Source organism: Rhinolophus sinicus, linkage group LG02 (genome assembly GCF_036562045.2).
Source record: "Rhinolophus sinicus isolate RSC01 linkage group LG02, ASM3656204v1, whole genome shotgun sequence".
In the NCBI taxonomy this organism is placed as follows: Eukaryota; Metazoa; Chordata; class Mammalia; order Chiroptera; family Rhinolophidae; genus Rhinolophus; species Rhinolophus sinicus.
In genome coordinates, this window is record NC_133752.1 from 161,125,538 (window position 1) to 161,148,143 (window position 22,606).

The 22,606-nt window shown below is 34.9% G+C and overlaps 2 protein-coding genes across 5 annotated transcripts in view; both read left to right on the top strand.

Annotated features, from left to right (window-relative positions):
* Window positions 1-1,125: 1,125 nt before the first annotated feature.
* On the top strand, window positions 1,126-3,661 carry LOC141570123 (chymotrypsinogen A-like). The gene is made up of 3 exons (XM_074325864.1): window positions 1,126-1,682; window positions 2,689-2,822; window positions 3,488-3,661. Exons 1-3 carry the CDS (start codon window positions 1,649-1,651, stop codon window positions 3,650-3,652), a joined length of 333 nt encoding a protein of 110 aa, XP_074181965.1. The 5' UTR covers window positions 1,126-1,648; the 3' UTR covers window positions 3,653-3,661.
* Window positions 3,662-5,374: 1,713 nt separating this feature from the next.
* ERGIC2 (ERGIC and golgi 2) overlaps window positions 5,375-22,606 on the top strand; it is a 34,565-nt gene continuing 17,333 nt past the window's right edge. The window contains exons 1-6 of one of the 4 annotated variants that reach the window (XM_019737184.2): window positions 5,418-5,506; window positions 11,594-11,658; window positions 13,216-13,355; window positions 14,836-14,944; window positions 16,796-16,842; window positions 18,104-18,174. In XM_019737184.2, coding sequence (XP_019592743.1) covers window positions 13,250-13,355; window positions 14,836-14,944; window positions 16,796-16,842; window positions 18,104-18,174 — 333 coding nt within the window. In that variant the 5' untranslated portion in view covers window positions 5,418-5,506; window positions 11,594-11,658; window positions 13,216-13,249. Of the gene's footprint in view, window positions 5,507-6,002; window positions 6,126-11,593; window positions 11,659-11,833; window positions 11,926-13,215; window positions 13,356-14,835; window positions 14,945-16,795; window positions 16,843-18,103; window positions 18,175-22,606 lie in introns of those variants that run through there. The other 3 variants (XM_019737176.2, XM_019737192.2, XM_074325863.1) reach the window with 3 other exon arrangements.

Consider the following 22,606-nt stretch of genomic DNA (forward strand, 5'->3'; position numbering starts at 1 on the left):
CCATAAGGATCTGTACTGTTGCCCTTCTATATTTAATAAATTGTGGTACATTCATTATCTGAATACTGTGTGCTATTAAAAAGAATGATGTGGTAGATCTATATGTAATAATGTGAATGATATAACCATAATGCAGTAAATGAAGAATATCAGAACAAAATGACCAATTAAAAATATATGTTGGTGGGGGCCGGCCTGGTGTCTCAGGTGGTTGGAGCTCCGTGCTCCTAACTGTGAAGGCTGTCAGTTCTATTCCCACATGGTCCAGTGGGCTCTCCACCACAAGGCTGTCAGTTCAAGTCCTCGAGTCCTGCGAGGGATGGTGGGCAGCGCCCCCTGCAAATAAGATTGAACACGGCACCTTGAGCTGAGCTGCCTCCCAGATGGCTCAGTTGGTTGGAGTGCATCCTCTCAACCACAAGGTTGCCAGTTCGACTCCCGCAAGGGATGGTGGGCTGCGCCCCCTGCAACTAGTAAGGGCAACTGGACCTGGAGCTGAGCTACACCCTCCACAACTAAGATTGAAAGGACAACAATTTGACTTGGAAAAAAAAAAAGTCTGGGAAGTACACACTGTTCCTCAATAAAGTCCTGTTCCCCTTCCCCAATAAATAAATAAATAAATATATATATATATGTTGGTGAAGGGAAATTATTTTTTTTAATCTCAAGGAAATTGGCAGGAAATGGTATGATAGAGCAATGATGATCTGTAAAGGTAGCATAACATAAAACGTGGAACCAGTTGGTACATGTATAGAGAGATGAGTAGGAAAAGAATAGACAAGTTACAAAGAGTTTTGTATGATTTTATTAAGAGATAGCAGTAAAAATAAAAAAAAATCATTTAAAAAGTGGTCTAGGTAGCAGATATGGCAAATCATTTAAGTATGTAAAAGTCTGGATAAGAGTGAAGTGAAATCGCGTGGGAAGACACTCAGAGGAGCACTGTATTCAGTGTATGTGTGTGTGTAGCGTATATACACAGACACATAAAATCACTATATATGTGTGTGTATATATATGTTTGTATATATATATACACACACACACAGAAACTTTGGTATTAAAAATGAATATTTCAATGTATAATGTATCAATATAGTTTGCAATACACTTGTGAAAATGAATTATATATAAAAATACTTAAAATGTTTAAATTGCTATAAATATGGTTTTCCCCACTCTTCATGTGATAGAGTTGAAGCCAATTATGTTTTTCTCCACTGTCATCTCAAACACAACGAGGTGAGGTCTTGGAGGCATGTGGACAAAAAGGCGGATGCATTTTTAAAAATGGTTGTGGAAGAGAAACCAGGGGCCCACATATCACTGTAGGGCATGTGTTTCTATATGGAAATACCTGGAGCAAGGTGGTAACATGTAAATTTGGATGATCCCTTCTGAATAATTAATAGATGTCATCTTTTGGAAGACTTATTTATTAAATTACAAGGTTAAAAAGGGGTACTGTCAGGTCAAAGTAGATATTTCTAGAGTCATCTCTGAAAAGTGAACGATATTAATAACAATCCTATGAACTAAGTGATATTTGCCTTTTTCTTTCTCATCCTTTTAATTAGGAGAGTTTGTATCTCCAATCTGTTTGCCAGGGAAAGACGATAAAATAAACTTACTTTCCAAATGTATGACGGCTGGATGGGGACTCACTGAACCACATCGTGAGTATATTCACTGCCTCTTCCAGGGTTAGGATCCAGACACGTACATGTGAAGTCCGAGGAGACTGTCTACTCATTTTCAATATTTTTAATAGGAATACTAGTAGAAAAAGTCTTTTTCATAGTGGATCTAAAAGTGACTGCTTGGGTTTTAGGCCATCATATTTATTGATGTTAGTTCAATAATACTTGTAAAAAACGTTGCGTTGGAGAATGTCTAGTGATTTTATTGCCTAATAAATATTTGTGTGTCCCATTTATATGTAATTACTCCCCAACTGCACTGTGAACACATACGCTTGCACACACATTTGTTATCACAACAGTATAGATGGCACTACTGTGAAAATCCATACTTGAAGATATGAGCCTATTCTCAAAGACATGACTTTTTTTTCCTTTGAAATGATAGGCTAGTACAAATGGTAAATGGGTGGGAAAATTATGTGAAAATAACTAGTCCATATAAAGATCAAACCCATGTCTGTGGTCTCACTTTCACTGTATTCTACAACTGAATTAACAAGTTACAAATGTCCAAGAAACTAAAGAGTAAGTCAGGATGCAGAATGCAATTTCAATTGTCAGCTTACACACAGTGTCAGCACATAAAAATGTCTGTTCAGCAAAAGCCAAGTTCAAAGAATGAGAGCACACAATGGTGTAAAGTATAAACTTAACATATAGAAAATTAATCATATAGTTTGCTTTATCAACAACTGATTTGGGTGTAAATGTTGTCTTTTTCCTTCTATAAAGTGAAATTAGTTTTCTACTTAGCACTGTGGTAAAGACAAAAGACCCCGTGTAAAATGTTTTGTTTTTGTTGTACAAGCCACTGTGGAGTAATCCATTTTTGACAAATCACCTAATAGCATCATTACAGTGCTGAAAGGGGAGAATGAGTGGGATGGAATCCTAGGAGTCTGTCTATAATATAAGGCTATTTTTATCCCTCAAAAGCATTTGCTTAGGTTATGTGTGTGTTTATTCCTTTTTCTACTAGAAGATGAATTTTCTAAAACTGTGCAGCAGACAAAGGTACCACTGATCAGTAGTGCATCTTGTCGAAGCTACTGGGGACTGGATATTGAAAACACCAATATATGTGGAGGGGCTGCAGGATCTTCCTCATGCATGGTACTTCAAGGATAGCATTGATGAGTATAGGAGTTTTCTTTTCAGTGTGTCTCATGAATGGGTGTTTGCTGACCATAACAGGGATAAATGTATGGTAGTTTTAAAATGAAAAGTGTAAAGAATAAGTACATTGCTAAGCTGAGGTACAGAGATTGTTAATGTGGTACTTGAAATAGACTTAGCCTCAGAAAGAATTCCTCATTCATTTGCTTGGTTAAACTATGAAATTGATGATATTCAACTGTTTTTGACCTACACAAAATGATTTCTTATGGTTTGACTTCTTAGCTGAATTTGATAGCTCACAGTACCTACTTTTAGTAGCACTGAAAATATAAAGATGTTTTCATGTAACTTAAAACCATTATACAGTCATTCTATGTAGCAGATGCTTGAAACTTTCTGCATGGCACAGTGTATTGTCAGCATTCAATGAATTTATGCTCAATGTATCTTTTAGCCTCTCCTTGAAAATATAGATTTTAATCCGATTCAGGTATCTGTGACATGAGCCAACTACCTGGGTTGTTGTTTCTCTATGTTGTTGTGAGCAGAAATCAGAGATGAGAGTGACTCAGGCATTGTCTGATCATTCTGTGCACTTGGAGTTAGCTTCCACCATGAATCATAACAGCCCGGAGAACTTCTCTTTTTGCTGGTTGCAGGGGGATTCTGGAGGACCACTGCAGTGCACCCAGTCTGAGCAGTACAAGCTCGTCGGTATCGTGAGCTGGGGAAGCAGTAACTGCCATCCCAACGCACCAACGGTCTTCACCAGAATTTCTGCTTACAGGGACTGGATCACATCTGTCACTGGAGGAGAAGCATGATCACTGAGACAGCAGCAGGGTGGAATTGTGTTATAAATGGGAAAGGAAATGCATAACAGTATACATGAAAAATAAGTCTCTCGTCTGTGCTGAAAAAAACTCAGTGTCACTTCGCTCAACTCTTGTATTGGGGAGCTTGGATTTGGTGTGTTATATACGTTCAGTATTAAACATCAGTCACAGAAAGTTAATGTTGCTTCATGCCTCCTGGGAACTTACATTCTCAAATATCTTTAAGGTCATGCCTACTATATCATGTGTATGTCATATTACCTTTACTATATACCTTTACTATTTTTTTCTAGTTTGGTAAACATTGGAAGATATGAAGGGAAAATGTTATTCAGTCCAAACAATTCTAAATTTTACTCACACTGAATAGAGCCCAGTTAGATTCGAAAGATCCCTGTACATTTCACAATTTCAATGAGCAATGGACATGTAAGACATTATTTATCAGGCTTCTCACTTGAATTTTAATGTTTTAGATAAAATTTTAGGATATTTCAATTGCTTACAAAACAGTTAATTTACTTCTCAGTTGTCCAATACCCTCTCTCTAAACTGTAACCAGTCATTAGGGAGCAAGTAACTAAGTCTGTGACGTTAACCACTACACTATGCCTCTTATTAAAAATGTGAGGGAGAGAGAGAGAAATCACCTTAAAATTGATTTAAAGTTTTGGGACTAACCCTGACATGAAAGTGTGGAAATAAAATTGCATCAGTGGAAACTCTTTACCTGCCCTTATAGTCTAGGATAGTTTCAATTTAGTGAAATTTCATTTTCAATAAACATTAATTTGCTAAATAAAACGATGTGATGTGCTCCTTTAAAGGGCAGTTTAGTGTTGTGGCCAAGATTCCCTGCCTCTCCCAGCTTATCTGACTGCTGGAAAATCACTTAACTCCCTCTTGACTCAATTTCCTTGTTTCTAAACATGTAAAAAATGGTATTACCTTACAAGGCTGTAAGAATTAAATGAGATAAGGCAACTAAAGCACAGGAAACAGTGCTTACTGGAAAACAAAAACAAAAAACAAGCTGCTCCTGTATAAGCATTAGTCGTCATTCTGAGATTTTTTTTTGGTTAATCAGAAAATTAAAACTCAGTGTTTGATTGGAAAATCTGGTAACAGATGTGCTTACTCTCAAGTAGTTCCCATTAAAACTTTCTTTCCAAAGTCCCCTCTATTACCTCTTCAACTATGAAGTGTTAGGAAAAAATGAAGTTTTAGTCCTCAATAAATATTTGAGTGCATAGTAAGTATTGGCAGTATGACAGATGTGCTTTCTTATGGAGTTTACTATCTGGAAGACAAGAAAAACATTGAATAAGTAATGGAGAGCTTTACCTATGTCTGGAAAAGGAAGTTTAAATATTCTCAACGGGGGAGAATAAGGAGGCAAATCAGAGAAGGCACACAACGTGGCGCAGAGTTTGGAGGAGTGATACGCATTTGGGCTGCAAATGAGAATCCCAGCGCTCCAGTCTCTCATCAGTAATGCAGCACGGGGTGAGGAGCTGAGATTCGTTCGGTGGTCGGCGTTAGTCAGCAGGTAATCTATCCCTTCCCGGAGGAGCTGATTCCTTCCCGGCCATGTGGTTATTCCCCCTAAAATAAGTTTCAACCTTCGCTTTAGTCCCGCCCCTCTCCTCTTGACCACGCCTCTTGATTCACAAAGCACTTCGTCAGCACAGGGCCTATCGCGAGAACGTCCTTAATTCTGACGTTTTCCGCGGTGGTAGTCTCTCGCCCTCTCTCTGTTCTCGCGATGTTTCCGCGTAAACGGGACCCTCGGCGAGCCGGGCTTCTGTGAAACATGGCGGTCGGCTGGGACCGAAGCAGAAGGTAAAATGCGGAGAGCGCGCCGGGTGCTGTTGCCTCGGTGGTTCCAGGGCTGTTCAGGGCGTGAATGTGGTCGAGGGGGGCTGAGAACCTGCCATGGGGTTGGCTCCCTGCTTATCGCTTTTCTGGGGAGAGCGGGCCGGGCGGGGGAGCCGCTCCACCTCCCCCGGGGGCGTTGCTGGCAGGACCCTGGGCAGCGCTGCTCTGGGCGCTCCCCTCTGTCCTGTCTGGTTTCCCGGCGCTGTCTCGCAGCTTGGAGTTGAGGTGCTTCCCCCTGTAGCTGCTGACCCTGACCCGTTGCTTCTCGCAGTGCCCGGTGCCCCGGCGGCTCCTCCCGTCCGCAGGCGTGGAGGGTCCGGCGTTGTGAAGACCGTCCGATCGTGTTCCGATCCTCCTGGGTGTCTGGCTCCCCACCACCATTCAGACAAATACCAAATTCTTGGCAGCAAGTTGCTTTCTCTTTTTAAGAAAGACTGAGGTCTCGGCCTGGTCTGGAAGGAGAGTTGCAGACGCCGCTTGGGAAAATGGGAGAGGGGCAGGACAGGGCGAGATGGTACCGGAGAGACAGGTCCGAGTGTCACTACTTTTCTTAAACCTTCGAGGGTTAAGACATCCTTGGAAGGTAACTTGTCAACTCGTGGTAGACAGTAGCCTTGGGTAGATGTAGTATATTGAGTTGAAAGGTCATCGGTGGGAGAAAACACGTTTAAGTAACTTTTACATTCAGAATTTGGTGCCCTCGAGAGTTAACGCAAAGTTACATACGTATCTGTCAAAATGTTGCAAGACTGGTGGCTTTCAGAAGCAATTAAAGATACAGTTTAAAACAATTGATTTATTTGTTTGAGGTTCTACTTAAGTATTTCCTCTTTCCTAAGTAATTGCCTAGCCTGATACATTGAACTCTAGTATCCAGCCATTATAAAGAAACGAGTCAGGCTTGTTCCCTGAATAATTCAGGACTGTGCTTGTTTACTTAATTTATTGATATGTTTAAAGTGATGCAATTATTCCAGTTCTCTTGAAGGGAAAACATGAGAAAAATTCCACTTTTTTGGCAGGGCGCGGAGGAATTTTTCTTTTTGAGAATAAACTTTGCTGCACAACTGAGTATTGTGATGGTTTGAGGGTACTAATCAGAAAAATATATCAAGCTTGAAAGATTGCAAAGGAAATTAGACCCAGTCTGGAACAAGAACAGCCAAAAAGAATTAGAAAAAAAACAAATTTATTTACTTTGGGGTTTAGTGAGTTAATTGGAAGAAATAGTGAAACTTATTTTTAATAGAAGTTACTTTTAGGCAGTCTATTCCTACTATTAATCCTATTTAACAGTTTTTCAATATTCTGATTCTGTCTCGTAAATTCCATGATGAGCAAATTCACCACTTTGTGCCTTAGTTTCCTTATTTTCAAAGTGAGAATAATAATAATGCCTAACTCATAAGGTGATTGGTGAGGATTAAATGAGTTAAAACATGCAATGCGCTTAGAGCGATGCCTGGCATGCAGTTAGCACTGTGCTAACTCTTGTTATTTTTTAATGTTTGTTTTCTAACTTCTGTGGTTACTCACAAGATGTTGCCTTGGTACTTAGTCAAAATACAGACTGAAAAAGACGCTTTTTAAAAACTTTTTTTTTTTCTGGCCCCTAAATTAATTAAACACTATTTTATATGGTTAATATGGCTTTAAACTCCATCTTCCATTTGTTTGCTTTCTTAAATTGTCATCCTCTGTAAGGTACAAATGTCTCCTTTCTACTACTCCATACTGTCTTATTGCATTCTAGGTCAGTTCTACTGCTCTAGGTGCCTTGTTAACTCATTCTCCTTGCTTTTGGGGGCATTCATTTATTATAAATATATTTCATGTCTCCCTGACCTTTTCCTACATGTTCCTTATGCGTCTTCAATTTTGTACATGTTCATTGAGTAGTTATTATAGTCAACCCATTCTTTGAGGAGGATTATACTTGCCCTTGCTTCACATTGCCACTAGGCATTTCCAAATTGTAATGTCGTCACTCAATAGTCTGTGCTCTTAACTTTTATTTTATCGTTTTATACTATCTTCAGTCTTTTCATGATATTACTAACTAATCTCACGTACTCTCCCACTTTCTTCAAAGACTTTAACGTAATTCTCAAATATCCTACAAATCTTTACAGTTCTCTTGAGAATTAGAAACAGGCATTTATCAAATGATTCACTTCTATCTTGAATAAAAGCTGTGAGGTAGCCATTATGATCCTCTCCATCTTTTGAAACAAAACAATAATAGGGGATTCTGAGAGGTTGGGGATCTTTCGGACGTTGTTCCACAGCTAATAAGTGCCTAGATAGTAACCCAAATTTTTCTGATCACAAAATTTACATTTATATTGTCTTACTCGACTTTCAAGTATACCTTTTTAATCACTCAGAAGGTTATTACATTTATTTGAATTATATTATGGCAAACAATTTAAAATATATAACATTTAACTTGTGAAAAGTCTAAGTTGTAAAATAAAAAGAATAAGTAATTTTTTTGGATATCTAGTGTTTGTAAACTGAAACTTAGGTACCTTTCATAAAAACATTTTTATTATAAAATATTCTAATACAATTAAGTAATTTAAAATTACAGATAAGTTGTAGTTTTGCTTTTTGTTTAAGTTCAGTGATATCCGGGATAACATTTTTTCTGTATCCTTTTCTCATTCTTATTAAAGGCTTGTATTAATTTTATAGGGCTAACGTAACAAATGACAGTAAACTGGTGGCTTAGAAAATAGAAATTTATTCTCTCTCAGTTCTGGAGGCTTGCAGACTGAAATCAAGGTTTAGGTAGGGCCATGCCCCCTCTGATGGCTCTGGGAAAGAATTCTTCTTTGCCTCTTCTAGCATCTGAGCAGTCTTGGGCACTCCTTGGCTTGTGGGTGCATCACTCTAATCTCTGCCTCTGTCTTCACATAACATTCTTCCCTGTGTGTCAGTGTGTCTTCACATGGCTTTCTTAATAAGGACACCAGTCATTGAATTTTTGGGCCACCCTAATCCAGTATGATCTCATCAATAGTTAAGTTACATCTTCAAAGACCCAAGTATTTCCAAATAAGGCCCATTCACAGGTATCAGGGGTTAGAACTTCAATGTATCCTTTTGGGGGACACAGTTCAACCCACACATGGCCATATGTATTAACCAATTAAATATTTCTCATATTGCCAAATGTATTTTAAAAATAGAAGTTAGCTCATAAAATGTGGGTAGCAGGAGATAAATTGTGTCTTCATTTCTGTTTGGAGAAGTAATTAAATTTAATTGAGCGGACAGATTGTAAAACATGTCATGAATTCTATATTTTAATTTTGGCACAACATCTAATAATCTCATTGTATTCGGATTGTATTTCATCACACAGTGATGAAATATGGGCTGTATAACATTACGTAGATTGAGTCTTGATAGTGCACGTCTGTGTTCTAGCAAGAAAGATGATTTCTTATTTCTTAATGCAGTTTTTCAGTGCATTGTCTTACTCTCACCTATTATCAATGACTTTCTGGAGTTTTTTCGTTTGTTTGATTTTTTTACTATACGTGGCAGTTTAGGCTAGAAATTGGAGGAAACAGGTACGGTATTGGAGCTTGTTAAAGTATGAAGAGCAGCACCAACCAGTGGGCAAAAGAATCTAGTGCAGTGGCTTCTAAATTTTAGATTTTTGTGCACCAGTACAAAACATGTATAGAAAAAAAGAGGAACAGGGCAGGATTTAAGGACTGACATAGAATTGCAGTTTTTAATTTTATTAAGGAAGGATATCTAAAAACAAAACAAACCACAAACCTGTTATCTACTTTTAAATAATACCTACCACATAATATGAAAGTTAGGCTATAATTCTATGGAGTACATGTGGTGATGGTGGTGATGATGGTGATGATGGTGATTAGATAGCCTTGAATGGGGGAGAGATGGCTGAGCAATCATATGATAAAACTATGCTACTTTGTTACCTTGTGGGTCTCAGAGATGAAGTAAGGATTTAAAGGGAATTACTGATTACCGTCAGTAGAAAGTCAAGTTTCATAGAGAAAACCAGTAAGAGGATTTCTTTTAGAAAAGCTAGGAGTTGTTGGGTAACTTGTTCCTATCAGAATGCTGGCTTTATGGAATAGAGTGGTAAATATTGGACATAGAATGAGTTTTTTTCGGTGTAGGTTACTGTTGAACTAACAGGGACAGGACAGGAGTAGCAGCAGAGTGGCAAGGTACTCCATCCTAGAATAGTAATCATGGAAAATAGGAATGGAAGAAGCTAGAGGCAAAGGGGTAGCCAAGTGGGATAGACTAGCTAGACTTAAGGGAGGAGTGCTGAACTGGCTGTATGGATTGTTAGAGGGTTTGGAAAACTAACTAGCTGCTTGCTATATCCTTATACTTACATAATTTTTTAAAAAGCATTTATGAAGCTTATAAAAATATAGAAAATTTAGGAAGTAAAATTCACAGTTTTATTCATTTGCTCAACAATGCTATACCTACTATGTGCCAACCACTGTTCTAGGTGCTAGAGATACTGTGGTGAACAAAATAGAAGAATCTTCTTTGTGGTTCTCATATTTTTATGTATTTACTTATCTAAGTGTAACAGTTTGTTTTGATTGGAAAGCTGTGCAACCATGGGTGCTTCTGCGGAAATTCCCTTCTTTCCTTCTTTGGGGAAATTTCTCACCTTCCTTCTTTTTTCCCCTTCAACAAATATTTACCAAATGCCTGCCATGCCAGCCACTGGAGATACAGAGATCAAGTTAGACATGCTTCCTGCTGTGACGTTACAGTGGAGAAAACAGAGAATGAAGCAAGCAATCGGAAACAGTGTTCTAGGAGCACACACTATAACTAGTATCTTTGAGGTCATAGAAGTTATTTTATTTTATTTTATTGTTTAATTGAGAGAGATGTGCAGACTGAGACTTGAAGAGTAAGTAGGAGTTAGCCAAATATAGAGGTGGGGCAGGGGGAGAAAGGATATTTCTGGCAGAGAGAACAGCATGTTTAAGGACTAGAAAGTTGTTTAGGGTGGCTGGAGTTTATAGACTTTGAGGGATTGGGTTTGAAGAGAAGCAGGACCTGGTTTTGAGGCTTTTGTAAACCGTGTTAGGATAGAGTCCAAACTCTTCAAATGTAATGGGAACCTATACAAAGATTTTAAAAGAAAATGTATGTGATCAGTTTGATGTATTAGAAAGATTACTGGTTGTAGTCTAGAGAGTGAATTGAAAGACTAAAGATTGGAGGTTGTGAAAGCAGTGCAGACATAGATGGTAGCAGTTGGGACCAGGGTCCTTGTAAGGAACTTCTCAGTGGGCCTGGAAGAGAGAAGACAGATTTGAGAGAAATTTAGGAAGAGCTTAAGTCTAAGAATGTAACCGGTGTTTCTGGCTTGTGCCTTTGGGTACATGGTGTCATCATTAACTAAGATAGGGACTCAGGAGAAATAATTTCAGTAGGGTGGAGTATTCATTTTTGGACTTGTTGAGTCCGAATTGTAATGTAATAGAAGGCAAGAAGATAACATGTGTCTGCAGAGAACTTTGGACTGGGGATAAAGATTTGGGAGAAATCAACATGCAGATGGAAATGGAAGGGATGGGAGATCACTTTGGGCAAATGTGGAAGTTGGGAGGAAGGCTTACTGCAGAATCTGAGAGGAAGAATCTGCCAAGTAAGCCGAAAAGGTCTTAGAGGGAGGACGAAAAGCAGGAGTATACTATACTATACAGCAGGAATAGCCTGTTTCAAGAGACTGTTTCAAGAAGAAAAAGAAGTGATAAACTTTTTTCAGAGGCAAAATGAGATAAGGACTGAAAGTGTCCATTGGATTTAGGACTGAGGAAGTTGTTAATGACCTCGCTGAGAGAAATGTGGCTAAGAAGTGAGGAAGCAGTCCCAGTGATTGCATGGGGACAACTCATTCTTTGAAGTTTGCCTATAGGTACTCAGCCGGAGATCTATAGTTGGAGTTGGACTTGACCTTTAGTGGAGAGTTCTGTTTTAAATATAAGAGGATTGAACATATTTAATATTTAACTCCAATAGGAAAGAATGGATAGAAATTGAAAGATTGAAGAAGGATCAATCTTGGTGCAGTTACGACTAAGCAGGTACAGAAAATAAATGATTATTCTCTCAACTGAACACATTTAAGGAGCAGGAGCATGGCTAAGGCCTAACAAACGCTCAGAAGCTTAATTTACCAATGAGAATGCCAATTTCATAACTGTCCTGGGGATTAGAAAATGGCCTATGTTTTGTCTACATGTTCTTTTCTTTCCTTAGGAAAACCATATACATGAGAAGCAAAATTATAATCTGAACGTCACTTTGTGAGCATGGAGTCAGCAAAGGGGGTTAGTTGGATGTTTATAATGGCAAGTGAAACCCACCTGTTACTGCATCCAACTTCACTTGAGGGCAGTTGCTCCCTCGTGGACCAATCGGTGTGCCCCTGGTTGGGTCTGCTTTCTATTGGCCTGTGCATGATGGCTGCCAGTTTTACTTCTCCGACTCTCCTTTTTCCTCTGGGAATGCCCTTTTTCGGCCTCTTCTTTCTGTATTAATTTAATCCTACCATTGGATTTTAGAGGAGTCTTTCAGCTTTTTTTCTAGAAACATTCTTTGTCTTTTCATAGCTTCTGCAACCATTTGATTTATTCTGCTATTAGGTATTGATCTTATTAATACAACTGATTTCTGGTAATGCTTTATAATATCACCTATCGCATTTATAGAAATGAGTCATAAAAATTATATAAATATTTGAAAATTCAGTTATTTTTATGGCTTGTAATGCATTTTAGATGTAGTTGGCATGCTGATCAAAAAGAATAGCAAGCAATTTTTAAATATGATTTTACTGTAAAAATAATTTGTTAAGTCTAGCCTTTTGCAAAGAAGACAATTAAAATCTCCCCATGGTCTACTTTGAACACTTTTGTGTGTAGGCTTTCAATTTGTTTCTTTGAATATCTTTTCCTCTGGACCCATATGGCCTTCTAGTCATCTCTTAATGTATTTTAGTAGTAGTATTTTCTTAGGTCATTCAGTGTTTTCCTTTGTAAGATTTTCAGTGTTTACATAGATTAGAGCTTTTAATTCAACGTATTTGTATATTGGATACCAGAAGTCTTTTCTATCTTTACTATTTTAAAATAGCAATATGAAAAATATCCCTTTAATCGGATTTTTGTGCACAACCCTGATTATTGCCTTAAGATACATTCCTAAAATAGGAATTTACTTAGTCAAAAGTGGAATGGTGAATATTTATATTCTTATTAGCAATGTATGAGCATGGTTATATACTTCATTGTCATTTATTAGTGGGAATGTATTATTTTTATATATTTGTAAATTTAATAGGAGAAAAATTATTTCTTATTTTAATTTGTATATTTAAATATTATGAATGTGATTGACTTTCTTTTCACTTTTTTTTTGCTATTTAATGTATTAATATTTATTTGTGTAAATTGCCTTTCATTAGTACTTTTTGTCAGGGTGGGAGTGGAGAAAGGAGAGGTGTGAATAAGTGTTAAGCTCTTTTTTTTCTTAAAGAAGAATGAATATGTTGTTTCAAGGATATGTGTCAGTTATCTAAAAATAAAAGAAAAAGCTATTCTCTTTTTAGAGGATTCATTTATTTATTGTTTATTTTGTAGCATGACTATATGAAAAAATAAGGTTTTCCTGAAGATGAGGCGACTGAATCGGAAAAAAACCTTAAGTTTGGTTAAAGAGTTGGATGCCTTTCCAAAAGTTCCTGACAGCTATGTAGAGACTTCAGCCAGTGGGGGTACAGGTGAGTATCAATTCAAATGAAAACTCCTTCACTAAGTTCATCTTCTGAGTGCTCCAATCAACAGCATGCAGAAATGTAGCCATGAGGAAGAACTCATCAATGAATTGTGCAGTGAATTTGTAACCGGTCTGTCCTTATTTCACACTGTTTGTCCTAATTTTATTATATATATTCTCTTTGGCATCTAATTCAGTGCAGTCTGTGCATTTAGCAGTGTTTATTAAAACATTCCTGAAAAAAAATCCAATTTTACTGTTTTGGTGCTGTTATGTATAATTATATTAATAAGATCATTATATATAAATAGAATGAAACTTGGAAGAAGTTATTTAATGATGTGAAACTGCTTCAGTCCTATTTGGTTAAGAATAAATCAATTTAGACATTACAATAAAAATTAAGTTTCACATTACTGGAGGCTTTGGAAGCGAACTGTCTGGATTTAAGTCCCACCTCTTCCACTTCCTAACTACTTGACTTTGAGGAAGTAAATCAATCTGTCTCTGCTTTAGTTTCTTCTTCCATGAAATGGGGATGATATCAGTATTTACCTAGTAGGGATGCTGTAGTGATTAAGTAAGTTAATATTTATAGTGTTTAGAGCAGTACTTGGTAGAGATAGAAGTATTTGTTAAATAGAATAATTAATAATGAAATATATAAGAATATTATGCAACTATAACAATATTTACTATTATATCTCTCCCCATTAAGAGCTAATAAAATGTTTCACATAAGATTGACATTTCATTTGGTAAAATATGTACGAAGTTGCTTCCTATTTCTGATCTCTTGTGCTTAAATTTTGTTAACAAAAATAGTGCAAGTTCTTGTGCAGAAGCCATTATAAGTGTATTTTACATAGTACATGATAGTCATTTTTGTCAGATCTTTGACTTGCTTTTATAAATGAAATGATATGTTTAGGGGATTCAAAGTAGATGAGAGATGAGAGTTTTATTAGCAATTTGGAGATGTTATTTGAGTTTCTGGCACACAGATTGTTGTGGCTTCTTACTTCCCAGTATCTAAGAAAAGAAGCTTTTTTGGGGGGAGGGGGTTGCAGGCCTGGATGCATTTTAAATTATGAGGGGACTACTTTCAAATTTGTATTGTAAAACTTATGCTTACTTTGATTATTATATGTGACATTATTATATATAAGAAAGTAAAAGTTTTGAGGCGTCTAAAATTTTGGCAAATCTTTTTAATGAAAGATGTCATTAACATTGAAAAATAAAGTGCTTTGTCAATAGTATAAATGTTTGTGTTCATTTTTGTGTTTATCTCCTGTTTTGAGCTGTTTTAGGGGGGAAAAGTCTATAATGAACATTTTAAGGAAAACCTTTTATAGTATTCATTTACGTGGCAATCATATTAAGGCACTCTGATAATTTTAATCGCATGTAAAATAGTTTCCTATTGCTCACCTTTTAAAAATTGTTTTAATTATGTTTTTCTTTTCTGTTTCATTTCTTAGTTTCTCTAATAGCCTTTACCACTATGGCTTTATTAACCATAATGGAATTTTCAGTGTATCAAGATACATGGATGAAGTATGAATATGAAGTAGATAAGGATTTTTCTAGGTAACTGTTTTTCTTCTTGAAATACCTTTAGATATTGTTATAAAGATAAATTGTTATAAAGATAATATACCTTTTATAAAAAAGTCTAACCTTTTATATTTAGTTTTGAAGAAATAGTTCTGGTAAGTTCTTATCAATTGCATGCCTGGGGTGAAACATTTTAGAATCTTTTGAATACTGGTTAAATTCTAAAAGGGAGATTCTCTGACTTAATATACCCTAGTTTAAAAAGGTTAGGAAAACATAATATGTTTTTTCTTAGATGTTGAAATGGTGGAAATTGGTTCATGTTTTGAAACTGTTCACTCTTTAGATTTTGAAATAGCTTACTGTGTGAGTTGGAAAATAAATTGTCTAAAGATACATTATATATGCTTATAGCTTGATTTTTATAGATTGTATCTAAATTAAATTGCAATGTAAATAACATCACTTAAAACTTTGAAGACGTACTTTAATTAGGACACAAATTATACTTTATTTTTATTATTTGGATTTTTTAATTGATTGAAAATAACAGGTTTATAATGTTAAGATTGTACTAGATAGGGGAGACATTTATTTCTCCATTCCAGTTCCAGCTCTGCCATTTACTAGCTGTGTGACATTAGGGAAGTTACTAAATCTATATCTGTATGTGCTTCAGTTTCCTTTTCTGTTAAATGGGGATAATAATTATATTCCTTCATGTTGTTAATAAGAAGTAAGTCAATATTTATAAATTGCTGTGTAACTTTCAGTAAGTCACACAACTGACTTCTTCGGGGCTTCAGTTTCTCCATTATAACTTGAGAATTCCTGATGACATTAATTTTCAAGGAATATATTGTTTTTCTTATTTTGTTTGCTTTTAGCACCAATGAAGTACTTTTTATTTTTTCCAAATGCAGTCTTATGTAGTTCACCATGTAGGCGTAGTGGGGATGGATGCCTGTCTACTTGGTCTTATCCTCTGGTTCCTGGGCCTAAACTCCAGTTATTTGGAGCACAGCTTGAACTCTAGACAACTAACTCTAAAACTCCGCAAAGCTCTAAAAATCTACAATTCCTATTGAAATCAGATGCAAATTATTAGAGTAAAAAAAGTTTTGATAGGAAGCACAGGACAACACTGATTTTACTCATTGTTACTCATGGTGCTTAATTAATTCTAATATTTCAAAGTTAATTCTATTTGAACTCATCACTAGAAAATAAAGCATTGGATGAGCCTTTTCAAAAGGCCTTCAAAACTTTAAACATCAGAGGGGTTTTTTTTCTGGCAATTCGGTTGCATTATTCTGAGTCACACAGGTCTAGTTTCCAGTATGCCATTTCAATGGTTATGCCATCTTAAGCCAGGCATTTATACTGCCCTGATCACCACTGGCTTATCTACAAAACTGTGAAGCAGTCGCCTATATAGGTCCATGGTAAAAAATAAAGAAGATAGTATTCATAGGGAATCAGGCATAATGTTTGCTGTATGGTATTTATTTGATAAATAGAGGCAATAGACTTGCAATTCCTAACTCTTGATTTTGGAAGTTTTAAAGGAATATTCTTTATAAGGTTTATGTAAACAAAGTTTAAGAATTTTTTGCTGAGTTGCTTAGCGTTATTAATTGTAGAGTTGCCATTATTAAATTAAAGCATACTGTATTAAAATCCTATGAAATCAAAAAGGCTTTGGAATGATTGCAAAATAGAATTTTAATATGCCTTTGTTTTGGTCGTAAGAAATGCTTTCCACGATCTAATTGACATATTTTATTCTTCTTGAAATCCAAGCTTTTCATAGATCGATTGAATTATATTTCTCATTTTTGTTGATTAATGGGTAGGTACTAATGTTTCCTTTTTGTCTTTTAGCAAATTGAGAATCAATATAGATATCACTGTTGCCATGAAGTGTCAGTGTGAGTACACCTTTAACTTGATGAATCCATATGTAGTTATAGTTTAAACAATTGCTAGTGAAAAGTAAAAAAGTTGTGCTTCAACTTTATTTTTCATTTTTGATGGTATTGCAGTGTTATTTAATAATAGAAGTTGTTTTTCTCCCCAGCTTGTTATATTCTTTAAATTTCTTCTCCATAAAGAGATTTAACTTTCACATTAGTATAATTAAAGTAAAAGAAATTGAAAGAATTTTTGTGAATCAGCGTTTTAGGTTAGGTATGCCCTTTATTTCTTTCTTGTCTGGAGTACTAGTTTTTATACCCATTTTCCACAAATGTATCCTGTTTCATTCTCTCAGTTTACCACCCTCTACTCTTACTCTTGCATTTTAAAATGCAGATCCAAGTCTTTTAAGTTAATAGTGATGTTACCCTTTTCTATTTTCTTCACTAGCTTCACTTGACTATTTTGGTAGAAGTGAAAAAAATGTAATATGCCAGATAGTGTTTGAATTAGTATTGTTCTCAAAAATAAGGATGCCTTTGCATGAAAGTTATATTTTAAATTACTGCCTGAAAAGTAGAGACCAAGAATTCAGTAGTTCAGACAATATTTTGTAAAGTGTGAAGTAGTAGTATTCAATTATGGAAATTAATTTCTGGGAGATTTAGTCTCAGAACAACGTTACATCTCTTTTCCTTTTCCATTTCCTTTTCCTTATGTCAATGGTTTTAAGAGAAAAGGAATACTTTGTATCTAAATTATGAGCTAGTGTTGACACTGAATATGCCATATTTTACCTTGTTTTAGATGTTTCAATACCATTAAACTTATAGTCTTTTTGGAATAAGCTTTTTCCATGTGTTGATTTTTAAAACGTTCTCAGTAGCTTTGCCTTAAGATTTCTTTTAATCTCTAAAAATAATTGTTGTAATTAATATTTTGGTTAGCAGACAGTTAGTACTTGTGATTAGGTTCTTGCCAATTTTTGTAAAGCTCTTCAGTTCACTAGAGTTTATGCTTTTTACCATGAGATTCTGAGTCATCTTTTTACTGAGCAAGAAGTAGAAAAAGCATTATTAATTTTTGTAATAATTGCTACCAAAATATAATGCTACTTTTTAAACTTTTGAACAAGTAAGTAATATAAAAAAGTGAGTTTTCTGTTAGTCATCATAATTTGTTAGTTTATATCAGCTATAGTTTGACTCAGCATAGAATGTAAAACTTCTAATATTTTTTAATCTTTTTTTTTAAACTTCCAATTTTTTTATGTAGATGTGGGAGCAGATGTATTGGATTTAGCAGAAACAATGGTTGCATCTGCAGATGGTCTAGTTTATGAACCAGTAAGTTTTATTTATATGTTTTTTTAATAATAATGGTTTGAAAAATGGTCCCCTTGAAGATAGTTTTGATACTAGCTTTCAGTTTTGTCTCAGCTAGCTTTTAAAATATATTTTCTTAATTGAATAGTAATCTACATTCTTTGTAAAAGTTTGTATCTAATACAAATCCTTAAGATAACCATTGTTAGCACTTTGAATAAGGCTTGCTGTCTGTTTTATAACCTTGTTCTTACTTTATACTTTTTGCTAATGCTTTCTAATAGTTTCTTTTTTCCTCCTTTAGTTGCTATAGTGATTCAAATTTTTTCTTTCCTCTAATGATTTGGAAATTTTGTGTTCTGTTTGTATTCTATTTTTACCATATTTAAGTCTTTAAAAATGTTTGAGTTGAATTTCTCTTATACTGAAGAATGAAGCAGTATCTAAGGGGAGAAATTTCATATACATCTGCTTCCTTCTCTCTCTTATACCTTCCATTTCCCAAAAATAGTGAAATACTGATTCTCTTATTGTTTTCATAGCACAAATTGCATTTAATATAATTGATTTATCAGAAAACGGCATCACATTACAGGGGCAGATATGACATTACAAGGGCTGATGATAACAAGTCATGACCAGAGAACTAGCCCAAAAGAAGTTATAAAGAATAAAGCATGGAACTCCCAGCTGCTTGGAGTTGCTGGCTGCTCTGTTGGCATTGTGGTACTTACGTTTACCATGCATTCTTGAGTTCTTTTGTTTGCCAGTGACCGTTGCAAACCCTTCTGTAAGCAAAATTGCAAAATGAAGACTAAAGATGATGGAGGAGAATTAGAAGTAACTGAATGTGTGGAGGTAAAAAAGGAAACTCTTAAGTCAGTTTTGATACAAAATTATTTTTAGCTTACATTAACAAAATACTACATCCCTTTTGATACATACTTTTTAGATAGAAATTTCTAAAGAAAGAGTAACTTTGTTATTGCCTCTCTTCTCTACTTCTAACTCCTGTATTCCCACTCAAAAAATTGATTTCTCAATGTAGTTTTTTATGAGGTTAGGTACCTTACAAAGTCAGGTACCATGTTACTGCGTATTAAACTGTTATGGGGAAATTTAGATCTAGACGATTATTATTAGACACTTTAACATTTGTATTACATTTCATACTATTTTAAGAATACTTATTCAACTTTACCTCTGTGTGTTATTGTTTCCGTTCTCTAACATTCCTAGGTTCTTTATTTTTGTCTTTTTGAGTCTTACCGGCAAGAATATGTGGCTTATGTTTATGAACTGTAGCATGATTGCCTATGTCATTCTGTTCTTTATACATTAAGCTTGGCTGAGAATAGAATTCTTGCTTTATGGTGTTTTCCACTCAAATCTTTGTAGACATTCCTTCATTGTCTTCTGGCGCAATTATTTTTTTCCTTCGTAGTTAACATATTTACTTTATCTACTTGAATGCTTTTTTTTCTTTTACTTTTCAAATTCAAACATTTATCCTGTATATCCACTTTAGTTTTTTTGGTCTTTGGTGATCTTAATTTTTCAAATCTTTTTAGATTGTTGGCTGTAATGATGTTCAAAGCAATGCTTTTACCTCTGCTTTTTGAAATTATCACATGATGTTGAATTTTGGGGAGTGGTTCTCAATATCTTTCGCAGTTCTTACATTAGATACGTATTTTGAACTTTGCCTCTGAATGCTGGTAGATTGGCTTGATCCAGCAGGCTAAATCTTCTTTTTAGTGCCTTCATTATGTTTTAAAAATTCAGTAATTATATTTTCCACCTCCAATATATATCACAGATGATTCCCTTTTTTTTTCTGTCTTCATAATGCTAAATCTCATTGGGAAATAATTAGAAAAACTTAACATTTTTGTTCTTCTCTTTAGAAATGGTATCGTAGAGGAAAATTAGCCATAGTACCGCATATTGACCAGTTCCTTAAATTAATGAATCTTTTAATGTATCCATTGATTGATTGATTGATTTTCTTATTTATCTTTAGAATGGGGAAATGAGTGGCCTATTAAATGATTGGGAGTTAAAATAGAGTATTATGTCAGTTCCTATCTCCATTCTTTTTTTTTTCAGACCTAGATCAGAAAAGGCTATATAGTTAAGATATACGATGTTTCTAAGTCAAATCAGAGCATCCCATGGTTTTGAAAAGGAAGGAGGAAGTCACAAATGGGTCCAGGATGGCTGAGTGGTTCACTGGGGTACCCCAAATTTCCTTTTCTTTATTTGTTTTGAGAGGATAAATTTAGCTAGCGTAACTCTTTAACTGGTATGACTCTTCATTAGCAGCCAGCTGTGGCAATATTGTTGCTTAATTTAGAGTACTGTGTGGGCCATATATAAGCTAGGAAATAACATTGCTGTGGAATGCCCTCACCATGTGGTCTGTGGCACTTGGCTGAGCTCCTAAAAGTGTCCCTGGGATGGAGACTGCCTCATTGTCACACGTCTCCCTATCTTTTATCACCTGTTTGCTCTGTTCCTCTGAATTGGGGATTTTACTTACTGCCTACGTGGACTTTTTTGTTCCATGAAATAAATTATGTGTTGGGTTCTTTTCTAAGTTTAGTCTCCCTTGTCTCGTATAAGTTCTTAAAAATTTCCAGCAAGTGGATGCTAATTTAGAATGATTTAAAATGATGTTATAGATTGTGTCCTAATTTTTATATTTCTTGAGACATTGTGAGAATTTGGTTATGTGGAGATTTAATTGTCTTGAACTTATCTTTAAAATTTATTTATGCTCTTTCTCTAGCATTCTCTTCATATTCTGAGTGTCTGTCTTTCCACTCTTTTCTTTACGTGTATTAAGTCCCCGATTTTGTTTATGTATATTTTTTCTGGATGGCTTGTGTCTCTAGCTAGATTTTTAAGTTCCTGAGAAGCATTAACTTTCTTCTTTCTTCTTTAACGTTCACAAAATGTAAAGCATGCTGTCTTGAAGGGATTAGGCATTAATGAATATGTTAGAATTATGTAATTGACAAGATCGTTGATTATTCCATTGTAAACGGTTTCTGCCATCTCTATCAATCATTTGTGGAATAGGAAAGTTTTATTTAAATTTAACTGTTATGTAATTAAAAGTCATGTCTTAGCTAGAAAGTTAGGAACTTAAAAATACTTAATTTTATACTTTTTATCAATAATTTTTAAAATGTTTAACAATGTTTCTGATAAGTGTTCGTTCCCTTGTCCTTATTTATATAAAAATATTTAAGTAATATAAAGTATTAAGTAAGTATATTTAATATAATAAATATATTATTAGTAGTATAAAATTAATTAAAAGATAATTTTACTTGTTTTCACATTCTCACTCTTATTGCTTTAATATGCACTCTGAATATTAAAACAACCCTAATAACTTTGTTTCCAAACCATGATCTTACAATATTTTGTGATAGTCACTATTTTGCTATTTGCTATTATATTACATTGCTATTTATTTATTTATTTAAGTAAAAGAATTATTTTTAAGAATATAGGAAAGTGAGGAATCTGGCAGAGCTGGGTTTGTATACTGACCCGTACCATCCATGATTTTGAAAAAAGTTCTTTAACTTTTTGAGCGTCTTCCTTATATGCAAAAGGAAAATAATAACAACAAACTGATAAGGTTGTTATGAAAGTTAAGTGAGACAATGAATTTAGCGTAGTGCCTAACACAAAGTAGACTACTCAGTAGTTCTTTTACGCCCTTGTGCTAAGCATTCTAAGCAATTTGAGGAAGTCAAAGGAAAAATCACATACTAGTACCTACTGCCAATCATTTTATTCAGAAGGTAACGTGAGCTGTTACATTCAGTCTCATCTGTGTGCCATGGTGCAGTTTACAGATATTAGCATTTTCCTTGTGTGCTGTGGTGTGAAAAAGTTTGGGAAGCATGCTATAGACAAGTTAAGCAGAGGAGTAACAGAGTAATTTCATTGTAATAAAAAAGATGGGGTCAATTTAACCTGAAGCATATTGTTTATAGAATTTACATAGACATGAGGGTCAAAATTACAGGAGAGAAAGTTTCCATATTGGTATAATTAGATTACCAAAGGCACAGAGTTAGAACTGTTTGATAGAAGGAGGAATCCTTCCATTTTGATGAAAGAGCAAGGATTTATCAAGACAGAGTAGTAGCTTAGGGCCTGATTATAGAATTATAATTAATATTAATGAATTAAAAAGTAGAATTAATGTGCTTTGTTATGAATTGCCTTTATGAACATCAAAAGTGGACTTTTTGTTGCAAAATTAAATTGTGAGCATTGATGCAAACCATGAGAAACTTGCATATTTCCCTCTGATTCTTTAGCCAAGTCTCATTTTGAATTGAAGATAGTGCCCAGATAAAATTTTTTGAATTATTCTTTATTGATTAATACATTTAAGAATTACAGTGCCATTGTTCAGCTTGTTTTT